The sequence below is a fragment of the Capra hircus genome, chromosome 8 (assembly GCF_001704415.2).
Source record: "Capra hircus breed San Clemente chromosome 8, ASM170441v1, whole genome shotgun sequence".
Lineage (NCBI taxonomy): Eukaryota > Metazoa > Chordata > Mammalia > Artiodactyla > Bovidae > Capra > Capra hircus.
Window position 1 is genome coordinate 102,992,882 of NC_030815.1, and position 12,908 is coordinate 103,005,789.

Genomic DNA, 12,908 nt, shown 5'->3' on the forward strand with positions numbered 1-12,908 from the left:
TTATGTATAATTGAATCCCTATGAATATATATCTATTTTTTTAGGTTCTTTTCCCTTACAGGTTATTATAAAATATTAAATATAATTACCTGTGTTATACAGTGGGTCCTTGTATATTAGTTTGTGTATGTTAATCTCAAATTCATAATTTATCCCTCCTTCCTTTTTCCCTTTGGTAGCCATAAGTTTGTTTTATATGTCATTGGTCTATTTCTGTTTTGTATATAAGTTTATTTGTATCCTTTTTTGTTTGTGTTTTAGATTCCACATGTAAGTGACATCAGATGGTGTTTGTCATTGTCTGGCTTACTTCACTTAGTGTGATCACCTCTAAGGCCTTCCGTGTTGCTGCAAATGGCATTATTTCATTTTTTAAATATTTATTTGGGTGTACAGGGTCTAAGTTGAGGCATGTGGGCTCTAGCTCCCTGAGCAAGGATTGAACTTGGGCTCCCTCCATTAAGAGCATGGAGTCCTAGCCACTGGACCGCAGGAAGTCTCTCATTCTTTTTGGTAGCTGAGTAATATCCCATTGTATAAATATAATTTATATCAATTGCACGATGATATCTTCTTTATCCATTCATCTAGGGCAGCCCTTAGAATTTTAGATTGACATTCTCCTTTAACTTCGTTCTGTGGCCTGCTGGGTCTGTTGTTTTTCTTATTTTTGTTCACCTGTACCTAATTTTTCCTCTTCTCTGGCTGTTCCTGTCACTGGTTTTCAACAATTTTATTATGATAGTGTGCCTTGGTGGTGTTTTCTTTGAGTTAGTTGAGCTTTTAGAACTTGATTTTATGGTTTTCATCGGGAAAAATTCTGGCCGTTTCTTCAAATATTTTTTCTGTCTCACCCCCTTTTTCTGGGACTCCAATCATATGTGTGTTAAACTGCTTAATATTGTCCATACTCCATTTATTTATTTACAACCTTTTACCCAGTCTGGTTTTCATTGGGTATTTTTTTTTTTTTTTGGCTCTGTCTCCAACTTCACTGATTTTTTTTCTTCTGTGGCATCTAATTAGTTTTTATCCCATACAGTGTATTTTTCCTATATCACTTATTTTTATATTTAGAAGTTCCACTTGAGTGTAGTTTAGTTTGCTCTTTTTTACATCTCCCATTTCTCTCCTTAGGCTATTCGTGTTTCCCTTCATATCTTGAGCGTATTTATGATGTTTACAACTGCTATTGTAAGATTCTTATTGGCTAAATACATCATCTCTATCCTTCCTAGGTCTGTTTCTATTGATTAGGTTTTGGGGTGTTTTTTTCTGGTTATAGGTCATATTTGCCTACTGTTTTGAATGTCCGGTACTGATTAGATGAATGACATTGTGAATTTCATATTGTTAGGTACTAGTTTTTATTTTTTAGAGACTATTAAACTTGGCTTACAGTTTGTTAACTGGAATCACTTTAATACATTTGAGGCTTGTTCTTAAAATGTATTAGGGCAGGTCTAGGGCAGCGCTTAATCAATGGCTAATTTAGCTGCATAATAAAGGGACTGTCCAGGGCTTCTCAGGTGGCACTAACAGTAAAGAAGCCGCCTGCCGATGCAGGAGGCACAAGAGACATGAGTTCAATCCCTGGGTTAGGAAGATCCCCTGGAGGAGGGCATGGCAACGCAGTCCAGTATTCTTGCCTGGAAAATTCCATGGACAGAGGAGCTGACTGAAGTGACGTAGCGTATACGCACACATACAAGGAAACTGTCCAATTTCTCGTGCATTGAGGTTGGTCTCTCCATTCTGGTTGAGGGAACACAGGTGACTTCCCCAGTGGGGTAGCCCTAGGAATTATCATCCTACTGCATTTTAATGATTCTTCCCCCATTCCTGTGGAATTTGGTCATATGTATTGGGCTTCCCAGGTGGCTCAGTTGTAAAGAATTCACCTGTCAGTGCAGGAGATGCAGGTTTGATCCCTGGTCAGGAAGATACCCTGGAGAAGGAAATTGCAACCCACTCCAGTATTCTTGCCAGGGAAATCCCATGGACAGAAAAGCCTGGCAGGCTACAGTCCATGGGGTCGCAAAAGAGTCGGACACAACTTAGCGTCTAAACAGCAACAGGCAGATTAGTTTCATCACAGACTCCAGGGAACCCCCTACAATCTCCAGGGCTCCCTCTTTCTGACACTTCCTCTGCCTTAGTACTTTTCCCTGTAAATTCTAGCTGTCTCTGCCTGAATTTTGATCTCTGTCTCTTAAAGGTGACCACTGTGCTTGTTCAGTTCCCTGCCTCCAGGCAGTAAGCAGGGCAGTCGGAGAGCTCACCACATTTGCTTCTTTTTCTGGGCTCACACCACGGGTTGCCTGTTTGAAAGCAGTTGTATCATGATCAGTAGTTGTTTGAAACTGGAGAGCAGTTCCTATGGTAGGGCATCCTTAATGGGCAGAAGTGAAAGTCCCCTCCCCGTAGATTTTGATGCATAAATCTGTTCATTCTTTGACTTGTAAGTTTAAAGTACATATCTCTAAAAATACATATGAAATTCTGATTAGAGTGTGCTTTTCATTATCTTATGCATTTTCACATGTTTCTCCAGGGTACACAGCTACCTTTTTAGTGGCTACAAAATATTTCTTGAATGCCCATCCCAGAGTCTTCTAGCTGGCTGACTGTGAATGTGTAGAAGTTGGAGAAGTCTCTTTTCTAGGTTTGAAAATTCTGGCCTTGACCTCTAAGGTCTGATGCCTTAAATTGAGAAGAAAGGAAAAACAATGTCTGGCAATCCTGAACAGAGGCCACTGACCCACTGATAGCCTCAGGTTGTGAATTCTACCTGTCAGATGATGTCTCAAGGAAGTACACCCACAACAACAATAAAAGAGCACAGAAAAACAATATTAGAATATTGGGCAAATAGGTTCATAGCAGAATAGTCATACTGGAAATGGCACAGCCCTGAAGCTCAGGACCTAGGGTGTAGTTAACAATTGGTAAGGTATGGTGCAGTAAAAGATGGTGTGGTCATTTCTGATGGCAAATATGTAACTCAGATAATTTCTACTTAGAAACAGTTCTACAAAAATGTCAAGAAGTGACCGTGCATAGAAGAGTATGGCGTGTGCCCATTACTTAAAACTGAATACCAATGTAAATGTACAGGTTAACAAAAATTAGGGGAATTCATGGAGGACGCACCCGGGTACCAAAGGACCTGGGCTGTCCATCCCGGCTCTGCTGCTGGTTTTCTGTATGATCCTACGTGTGCGCTTTAGTTTCACCCTCTGCATGTCATGAGGGGGTTGCAAATTATATACTTTATGTCATATAGAGCTTTGCTTTTGCTGTGTTCATCTAATTAAGTTTCTAGTAAATACACTAAAAAGACAAAAAGACACACTTCAAAGAAGCAAGAGCGTGAGATGCTTTCTGCCTCTTGGGGTGTAATGGGCACCCCTTCCCCAGTCTCAGAACTTTGTACTTATGGGTGTTGGGGAGCCTCCCATCCAGACTCAGAACATGGTGCTTCCCATTCCCCGAGTGCTTACTCCATGCTGGGCACTGTGCCCCCTGCTCTTTCCCTATATTATCTCTTATTAGTTCTTCCAGCAATTGTGGGGTTATCTTCATTCTTCCAAGTGTTGAAAATGATGCTCTGCAGGCATCTAAGGAGCTGGGATTTGAACCCAGGCCCGAGTCCCAGAGATTAGTCTCGTCTTCACTTGCATGCTCTAGTTCTCTCCTTGTTAGCTAACAGGCCTCTGGCGCTTCAGGGAAATACACTGTCCCCTTTGTGCCCACAGCGGACAATGAAAACAACATCGCCTCCAACCAGTCCCGATCGCCCCCTGCTGTCGTGGAGGAGAAGTGGAAGCCCCAAGCCCAGAGGAACAGCGCCAACAACAGTAGGTCTTTCCCAGGCGGACGCCGGGGACTGGTGGAAGTCTGCTCCAGCCCCTCCCCCTGCTTGTTCCCCTCTGCCCCCCTCCATACCCCTGTACCTCCCATGGTGATGTGAGACCATGCACTTTCACACCTGAGACCTAGTTGATGGGAATTCTGACCTCACGGGATGGACAGAGGAGGCCTGGGGAGACCTGATCTCTTTGTGATCAGAGGACACAAATTCATGACAGAATCAGAATTAGAATCCACTCCCCACAATTTCTCTGGTCTGCTTTTTCCTGACACTGTGGCCTCAGGTATCTTATTCACTAACGCCTTCTGTATCAGGCTGTTTCTGTTTTGAGGAACAGGTTAGACTAGTTAGCTTCAGAGGTCGAGGTGAATGGCACATGCAGCAAATATTTGCACACATACCACTACCCTCTGTTCCCGTGCCCACGGCAGGCATTACTAGTCAATCACAGAACTTCATTCCCAGGAGACTGTCACATGTTAAAGACTTGCCAGGACCTTCAGTTTGCACACAAGATGAAATCACTTCGTAATTCCTAATACTAGATGCTTGAGTATTAGGCTGCTGCCAGACCAAGGAGCCTTGAATGCCAGGATTAATCACGCCTCTCTTTGTGTCTCCCCACACCCACCAGCCACGACCAGTGGTTTGACACCCAACAGCATGATCCCCGAGAAGGAGCGGCAGAACATCGCAGAGCGGCTGCTGCGGGTCATGTGTGCCGACCTGGGTGCTCTGAGCGTGGTTAGCGGAAAGGAGTTCCTGAAGCTGGCCCAGACACTGGTGGACAGCGGCGCCCGCTACGGGGCCTTCTCGGTCACCGAGATCCTGGGCAACTTCAATACGCTGGCACTGAAGCACCTGCCGCGCATGTACAACCAGGTGAAGGTGAAGGTCACGTGCGCCTTGGGCAGCAACGCCTGCCTGGGCATCGGCGTGACCTGCCACTCGCAGAGTGTCGGCCCCGACTCCTGCTACATCCTCACGGCCTACCAGGCCGAGGGCAACCACATCAAGAGCTACGTGCTAGGCGTGAAGGGCGCGGACATTCGCGACAGCGGCGACCTGGTGCACCACTGGGTGCAGAACGTGCTGTCAGAGTTCGTGATGTCGGAGATCAGGACAGTGTACGTGACGGACTGCCGGGTGAGCACATCTGCCTTCTCCAAGGCTGGCATGTGCCTGCGCTGCTCAGCCTGTGCCTTGAACTCGGTGGTGCAGAGCGTGCTGAGCAAGCGGACGCTGCAGGCCCGCAGCATGCACGAGGTCATCGAGCTGCTCAACGTGTGCGAGGACCTGGCGGGCTCCACCGGCCTCGCCAAGGAGACCTTCGGCTCTCTGGAGGAGACCTCGCCGCCGCCCTGCTGGAACTCGGTCACAGACTCGCTGCTGCTGGTACACGAGCGTTACGAGCAAATCTGCGAGTTCTACAGCCGGGCCAAGAAGATGAACCTCATCCAGAGCCTCAACAAGCACCTGCTCAGCAACCTGGCGGCCATCCTGACGCCGGTGAAGCAGGCGGTCATCGAGCTGAGCAACGAGAGCCAGCCCACCCTGCAGCTGGTGCTCCCCACCTACGTCAGGCTGGAGAAGCTGTTCACGGCCAAGGCCAACGACGCGGGCACCGTGAGCAAGCTGTGCCACCTCTTCCTGGAGGCGCTCAAGGAGAACTTCAAGGTGCACCCAGCGCACAAGGTGGCCATGATCCTAGACCCGCAGCAGAAGCTGCGGCCCGTGCCCCCCTACCAGCACGAGGAGATCATCGGCAAGGTGTGCGAGCTCATCAACGAGGTCAAGGAGTCCTGGACTGAGGAGGCCGACTTCGAGCCCGCAGCCAAGAAGCCCCGCTCCGCCCCAGGAGAAAACCCTGCCACCCAGGAGGACGACCGGCTCGGGAAGAACGAAGTGTACGATTACCTGCAGGAGCCCCTCTTCCAGGCCACCCCCGATCTCTTCCAGTACTGGTCGTGCGTGACCCAAAAGCACACAAAACTCGCCAAGCTCGCCTTCTGGCTCCTCGCGGTGCCGGCCGTGGGGGCCAGGAGCGGGTGTGTAAATATGTGTGAACAAGCACTTCTCATCAAAAGGAGGCGACTGCTCAGTCCAGAAGATATGAACAAACTCATGTTTCTGAAATCCAACATGCTTTAAGACTTCCAGATTGAAAAAAAAAAAATGAAAGAGAGAAAGAAAAGAGAACGTTCAAAGAAGAAGGAAGAAAACACACACAACACTGTCGCAAACCAAGAAAAGGAATTTAAGTTCTAAACACTGTGGACCTCATTATAAATGCCCCCTGGAAACTTAAGTGCTTTTTTTCAGTGTGTGTGTGCATGTGTGTGCACGGGCAGCTCTGTGCTCGTCTGCGTGGCTCCCGAAGTGTTGCACACACGTGCACACACACACTCCCCTGGTGCATGCATGCGTGCCCCCTCGTGGGCGTGTGTGCATTAAACTGGGCGTGTCAGGAAAGCTGAGTGTTTGGGAAAGAGGGAAGACGCTTCACTTCCTTTTCTCAGTGAGGGGGCTTTAAAAGACTCCATTTTCAGGTGTGCAGATTGTACAAACTGATGTTGTGAAATGTTCAGGCAGCTGAGATCTGAAGTGACTTGACGCTCTCTGTCCTTCACCCTGTGGTCCCCCTACTGCCCGCCACCCCCGCCCCCAGTCTTCCTGACCCTATCACGCCCCACTCCTCCCCAGCTGCCCTGCCATGGATTCTCCAAACTGCATCAGATGGACAGCTTCTGCACTGGACTTTGTTCTCGTTCACCTTCAGGGCATTGAGCTGCTGCCTTTACGATACCCCTGGGTGTCAGGGGGCAGCCGCCTTAGAAACACACCTATCTATCTCCCCAAATCAGGAAAGGAGACTTTTAAGAATATAAAGCTGACCTTTTGCTTTTTAATATAAGAGAGAAAAAAAAAGACATTTTCAAAGAAGCATAAGATAACTGTCTCCACTCCTTAATAATTTTTTTCCTAACATTTTAGCAGTTTTTGCCTTTTTTTTTCCAATTTGATTTAGACTCTGCTAGGAGGCACTGAATGTCTATAACTTATATTTTGGAGGGTTTTTTTGTGTTTTTTTTTTTTGATTGCCCTTTTTGTTCCTCGAGTCACACTGTAAACTAGCTCATCTCAGTGGTGTATTCAGTATCCTGAGGTTTTTATCAACCTTCCCTGTACGGTCCAGTTTTCCTGTATTTGAAACAGCCAAGACCGTGAACTTGGCTGTGCTGTTTGGAGACCAGGAGAGGTATTGGAGTCACAGGTCTCACAGACGTGGGATTTGGTGGAAGCCACAGAGAAACATGTGGCTTAGGAGTGCTGACTGTAAGTGGAAGACCGCCCTCCTGGCTCGCTGCGTCTGGTACTGCGAATGTCTGATTTCTGTACCCAGAGTGCATTACACTACTTGCCGCATCACTGACCCTTCCGGCTCAGCAGGGAATCCTGAGTTGATCCATGTTCACATCCATCACACCTCAGACCCATGACCTCCTATTCCTCCCCAGGACCCCGGAGATTCCAGGGGTTCCACTGCCCATGGCCCTGGGGGTCCCCCACATGAGCCTCAGCCCTCCTTCTAGGACGGTAGTTGAGCACGGTGCCTTGCGGGCCCAATGACGGATGTTTGAGGGTGGAATGGCATTAGGCCACATTCAACTCAATGCTGTGAAAGATGGTTTTAGGCTTTTCTTCCTCTGTGAGCGGTTTAGGTTCCACACACTTAGCCTAAATGCCAAGAGGGTGACCCTTTCCCCTCTCAAGAGGTGGTTTTGTCTGAATCAGTGCTCAGCGTCCCACCCCACCTCTCAGTGAATATATACTGGTGGTCCAGTATCCCCTCGGTGCCCACCATCGCGGGGGGAGCCATTTGCAAAGGCACATTCTACCATCCTGGGGGGCTGACCAAGTCCACCACATCCCTCCTTAGTAATAAAACATTGTTCAACTGCGAGATACCTCGATTTCAAAAAGCACTGTACAACAGCCCTCTCCCTACTCCCCGGTCCATGGCAGTAACGTTGGGGAAGTTAAGTTCATTAAAAAACTCAAGGCTTAGGATCATGGACCAGAACACTGTCCCAGGTGCCAAGCCTGCTCAATTTGCCTCATGAGAACTAACCCTCCGCATCTTGGACACACTGAAATGTATCCCAGAGGGTCGTTTCCACGTTCACTGCAGCAAGCCATGGTCTCAGGAACCACCATGCCATTTCCTCTCTCAGAGAAGTTCTGGGCATTTACTCTAAACATTTCCAAGGGGTGTTACACCATCGGAAGAGCCTCTTATCTGCACTGGACAGTCACCTCGTGTCACGTTCTATAGTATATGGGAGCATTGACAGGCTATTTGATGAGACTTTGGGAGATCTTCCAGAAGGTGGCTACAGTCTTGCTGATGGGGGAGATGCCTACAACCAAAGGCCTCCAACCTTGCTGCCGGGGAGACCTGGCACTCTGAGCCACACAGGAGGGTGGAAGCTGCCTGTGTTGTGTAGCTGGTGGGAGTCAAGCCTCAGAGCCCATCCTCTCTCTCCTTTTGAGCGGGGAGCTCTGCTGGTCTTGCCTCATTTTAGGGGCCACTCCGCAAATCGGCATTTCACTGTCTTGCAAAGCCAGGACCAAGCCCAAGTATCAGCATCCTTCTTGGAACTCGGGGATGTCTGCCCTCCAGCATGAAATTTTGAGGAAGTCTTATAAAATCCAGGTATCCAGTTACACATGTCACCTCCTGTTCTGTTCCTCCTTTCCACCTCAGTTCGATCCTTAGGGCTTGGCTTGCTCTGCAGAGAAGGTGTGAGTGCCGCAAGGTTTCTGAAGGCTGTTCCTGTGACTGCCTCGTCCAGATAACGGGCACAAGGTCGCAGGTAGTCATTTCTCTCTTCCAGTCTTTCGTCCTTCAGACACTCTTGTTGCCAGTAGGAAGGGCTGTACCAAGGTGTCCCCACTCCGTCTGCTTTCTCACGCAGGCAGCTCGCCTACTGCAGATCCCCTTGCAGTGAACAGCTTAATAAAACCCAAAGATCTCACAGGCCCAGCCACTGGTCCCTCGTCTCCAGCAATATCCACCCTATCCAAATTCTAGCTCAGCCAAAGGATTGAGGTCGGCTCTTCCAGCTCATCTCCTGGCGCCTGCCCTGACATGGACCTTCAGAAAGGTCTGTCTTCTGCCTCCAAGTTCTGTGGCCACTGACCACTGTGGGACTCTACAGCTCAAGGCAGAGTCTGCCTTGCTGACTTGGACACAGTTTGCCAGAAGTGTGTGATTCCCAGGACAGAAGGGGCCTTGCTGCTGGCATGCACGGACCCCAGCGAGGATGCGGAGAAAACACACATCCACTCTGCAGGGTTTCCCGCCGCCTCTGAGGCCAGTCAGCTTCGCCACCAAAGCCCAAGCCAAGGACCATAGCCTCATGGGCGGTGCCACAGGTGTGGAGTAGCCGAGGGGTCTCTGCTTCACCAAGAGCAGGCGTGCCATCCCAGTTGTCATGAATGGATGCCTGGACTTGTGCCAACATGGTTCTTCCCTCTGCCCAGGTCCACCAGCCAGGCCTCCCTCCAGATGGTAGCTAGAAACCAGGAAACAGAGGGGCCGTCAGATGAAGCTCCTTGTGGCTACTCTTCATTTCAGGGTTCACGGCATAGAAAACCACCTCCTGTGTCTGTGAGCGAGGACACTGCCATCACCCAGCCTGGCAGCTTCATGGTTGGCATCCAGGCTTTGGCTCTTGGCTGGGAAAAGGGTGCTGAGGTTTCCTGGTGAGGAGAGAGCAGTCCAGTGACGCAGTTGAGAAGCTATACATCTCCCGATTTCTGGGAAGGACTCTCTCGGATGTCAGCTCTGTAGGCTGGTGAGCCTCCTATCCTTCAGCTTGCTCTTTTCTCTCCTGCACTTTCAAGAAGCACCAGAGAAAAACTCTGCAAGGCATGTTTTCCACCATGAAGCTGACCCTCTGCCCTTAGGGGTCACCCAGGCTTGTGCTTGAACTTGGACTAAACTCCCTGGAAAGTGGGCACCTGAAGAGCTGTCGGGGATGCCGCAGGCACTCTGGGAGGCCACAGCTTCACAGGGAAGGTTTGGAACGAACTTGGGATGCTGACAAGAGAAGGGAGGTCCTGTGAGGAATGACCCAGAAGGGGACAGTACTGGGATGTTGCCATGACGACGGGTGTGCTGGCAAAGATGGAGTGAGGAGCATCCAGGGCACAGCTGGAAGTCTCCTTCTGCCCCCATGGAGCTGGGGCAAGTTCATAGCTCTGCCCTTGCCTGGGGAACAGCGGCAGCACCTCTGTGCCTGGGATGTACCTAGAGGAGGGCTTCTAGAAAGGCTGCTGGCTTAGATGAAACCAAGAGGCTAAGGAAGGCTCAGGCTGTCCCCTGGAGACAGTAGGTGGGGAGGGGGGCTCCTGTCTGGGCCCTGCCGGCCCTGCCTCGGCCCCCTCTATCCAGTCGGGAAGGGGCCTGCCCCCTCGTCACTGTGGCTAATGTTTGCTAGGCCAGTTATGGTGAACCAATGATACAGTGTTTTCCCTCTTGCGTTTCCCCTCCCAGTTCTCCCTTCTCAGGGTTTTCTGGAGGATCTTGTTGAGTTGTTGTTTTCCTTCCTCCCTCTTTTGGGTTTGAGGATCGTAGTCCATGGAGCCCCCTCGTTCTCTAGAGGGGCCCTGTGGTTCTGTGCAAAGAGGCGCCTGCTCCCGCTTTGATGAGGGTGAAGGGCATCGGGTTGCTGTTTGTATATTCATGGCCCCACCGCCGCCACCACCATGGGCGTTGCTTTAAAGATTCGACTCCGGTACCGAGAAGGATGTGCTAGGTCTGCAGTTCGGTGTCTGCATCAGGACCCACCGGGGGCTTCCCCACCCACACGTCCCACCGGGCACCTTCGTCTCTTTGAACCAAAGTTCCTTTTAGGGGCACAGCCCAGCCTTGTCCGCAACCTCAGGGGCCTGGGATCCCTGTGGCGCTTCCTGAAGTCCAGGTTGGCAGAGACCATGGAGTCTGAGGCCAACCGGAAGGGGGGCTACTCCCACAACCCAGGTGCCAGCCAGTCCCCGCCTAGGACCCTTCCCTCTCACCCAAACAGGGTCCCAGACGGGGTAGCCGGGTTCCAAAGCAGTGAGTGAGCTCGTGGACTGGCACAGGGCTGGAACTCGCCAGCCAGGAGACAGAGGGCCCCACAGGGCTGGAACCTCCCAGACCCACTGGGCAGTATGTCCAGGGCCATTCAGACTCCAAGCATCAGGAGGTCATTTTGTACAACCACCTGAAGCAGAGAGATTTTTTAAAGAGCATAAATTATTTTCGGTTGTTCTCTGATGACCCTACCTTCCTCCCCCCCATAACTTCATGTCAGTGATTCTTTCACATCAGGTAAATCTTATGAAAGCCTTGGTGCCCCCTCCCTCCCAGGCCCCACTCAGTAACCACGTGTGCGCACCCCCATCCTTTCTCAGTAGTTAAAGACGTTCTAGGCAATACCATGGGCACATCTGACTGTGTCTCTCTCTTCGAGTGCAAGAAACTCAAGTCATCTTAAAAAAATACAAAAAAAAAAATTTACAAAAAAAAAGAAACACACAAAAAAATATCTTTTTTAGGCCAGAGTTTTCTACAGGTATTAATGAATATTTTTCTTAATCCTTATAAGTTTTATGTGTTTAATATTTCTTAATACCGGTAGCATTAATTTATACTTTTGTAGCAACACAATATTTTTATAAGCAGCCAGTGCTTGGCTCAAGTCTCCACAAGGGGTTTGTGCAGGGTTTTCTTGGGACCCTGTGTACCATGTACTGTATTAAAAAAAAAAAAGTTACCTAGTGTCACCCTTGCTGTGTTAATTAACAAAAGACGTTGTTTGCAGTCTCCTGTGTCGTCGATGTGAATCCAGCAGCTCTACAAGGAGTGACGTTGCATGGGGGTTGAGTTGATGGTTCTTGTGATTTGTAAACCCCCGAGACCAAACTTGAGGGTTTATTTAGGGTTTTCTGTTTGTCCTCTGGGTTTTCGGTTTCCTTTTGGTTTGGGTACCGTTTCTCCATTTATAGCCAAATCAGTTTTGTGGTGTTTAAAACTTTTACTGATGTCAAATGGAGGAAAGGAACAGAAAAAAAAAAATTTTTTTTACAAAGTAATAAAATTTAAAACTGAGCTGTTTAAATGTTGCTGTTTTTACCTGTCTGTTCTTGTCCGAAAGTGGAACATTCCCAGGGTGAAGAGGAAGGGTCCACTTGGTTCCTTAAATCGCCAAAAGCCCCAGCCCAGAATTCAACACCCCCTACCCTCCTCCCCTGAATTCTTGCAACATTATTTCCCGGTTGGTTGATGCCAAGGCAAAAAGACATCCTTTTAATGGTTAGAGAGAATCAGTTGCTTAAATAAATGATTTCATGTCAGTGTTGTATTTATGGTTTTACAATAAAACGACCTTTAGGAAGATGGCAGCGCGTGGCGTTATTTCTTGGGCTTGGGGTTGGGCCGTGTCATCCAGGCAGGAGCTGGGCACTGGAGAGTAGAGATGGACAGAAGGTCGCCTGGGAGGGACGGAGCTGGAGTCCATCCCGAGGGACATTGGATGAGGTCGGGGTGGCCCTGGACACCAGAGCCGGGTCAGTGATAGCTGACAAATGAGGCCCACGAGCATGTGGCCCCCGGGGCCTTGCTCTTGAGCGCTGGCCCAGGGGAGGAAGGGTGGCCCAGGCCCCCAGGAGCATACCCAGGTGTGCCTAGACTGACGTCATTTATGTGATGTTGTGGGTTGTGTGTACCGTCCGTTTTCTGAGGAAGGGTGCCCATGGCTTTTGCCAAATTCCAGATGGCACCTGTGACTCTGAAGAATCAGTGGGAGCTGTCGGAGACACATTCAAACCCAGTGTCTGGACATACTGTCTCCAATGCGGCCCAGAGTGGAAAGCCTGCCTGGGGAGGGAAGGCACTCTCCACCCCTGGAGAGGTGCAGACAGGGCCCAGACACTATACTAGGTGCAAACGCGGAGGCCGGTGGGGTTGCCAGGCAGCCAGGCC

General features: G+C 49.6%; 1 protein-coding gene across 14 annotated transcripts in view; it reads left to right on the forward strand.

Moving 5' to 3' along the window:
- The window catches only part of ZNF618 (zinc finger protein 618), a 206,671-nt gene extending 194,348 nt beyond the window's left edge, over positions 1-12,323 (forward strand). For all 14 annotated transcript variants that reach the window (XM_018052641.1, XM_018052645.1, XM_018052642.1 and 11 more), the window contains 2 exons: positions 3,759-3,860; positions 4,509-12,323. In XM_018052641.1, coding sequence (XP_017908130.1) covers positions 3,759-3,860; positions 4,509-6,025 — 1,619 coding nt within the window. In that variant the 3' untranslated portion in view covers positions 6,026-12,323. The remainder of the gene's footprint in view (positions 1-3,758; positions 3,861-4,508) is intronic.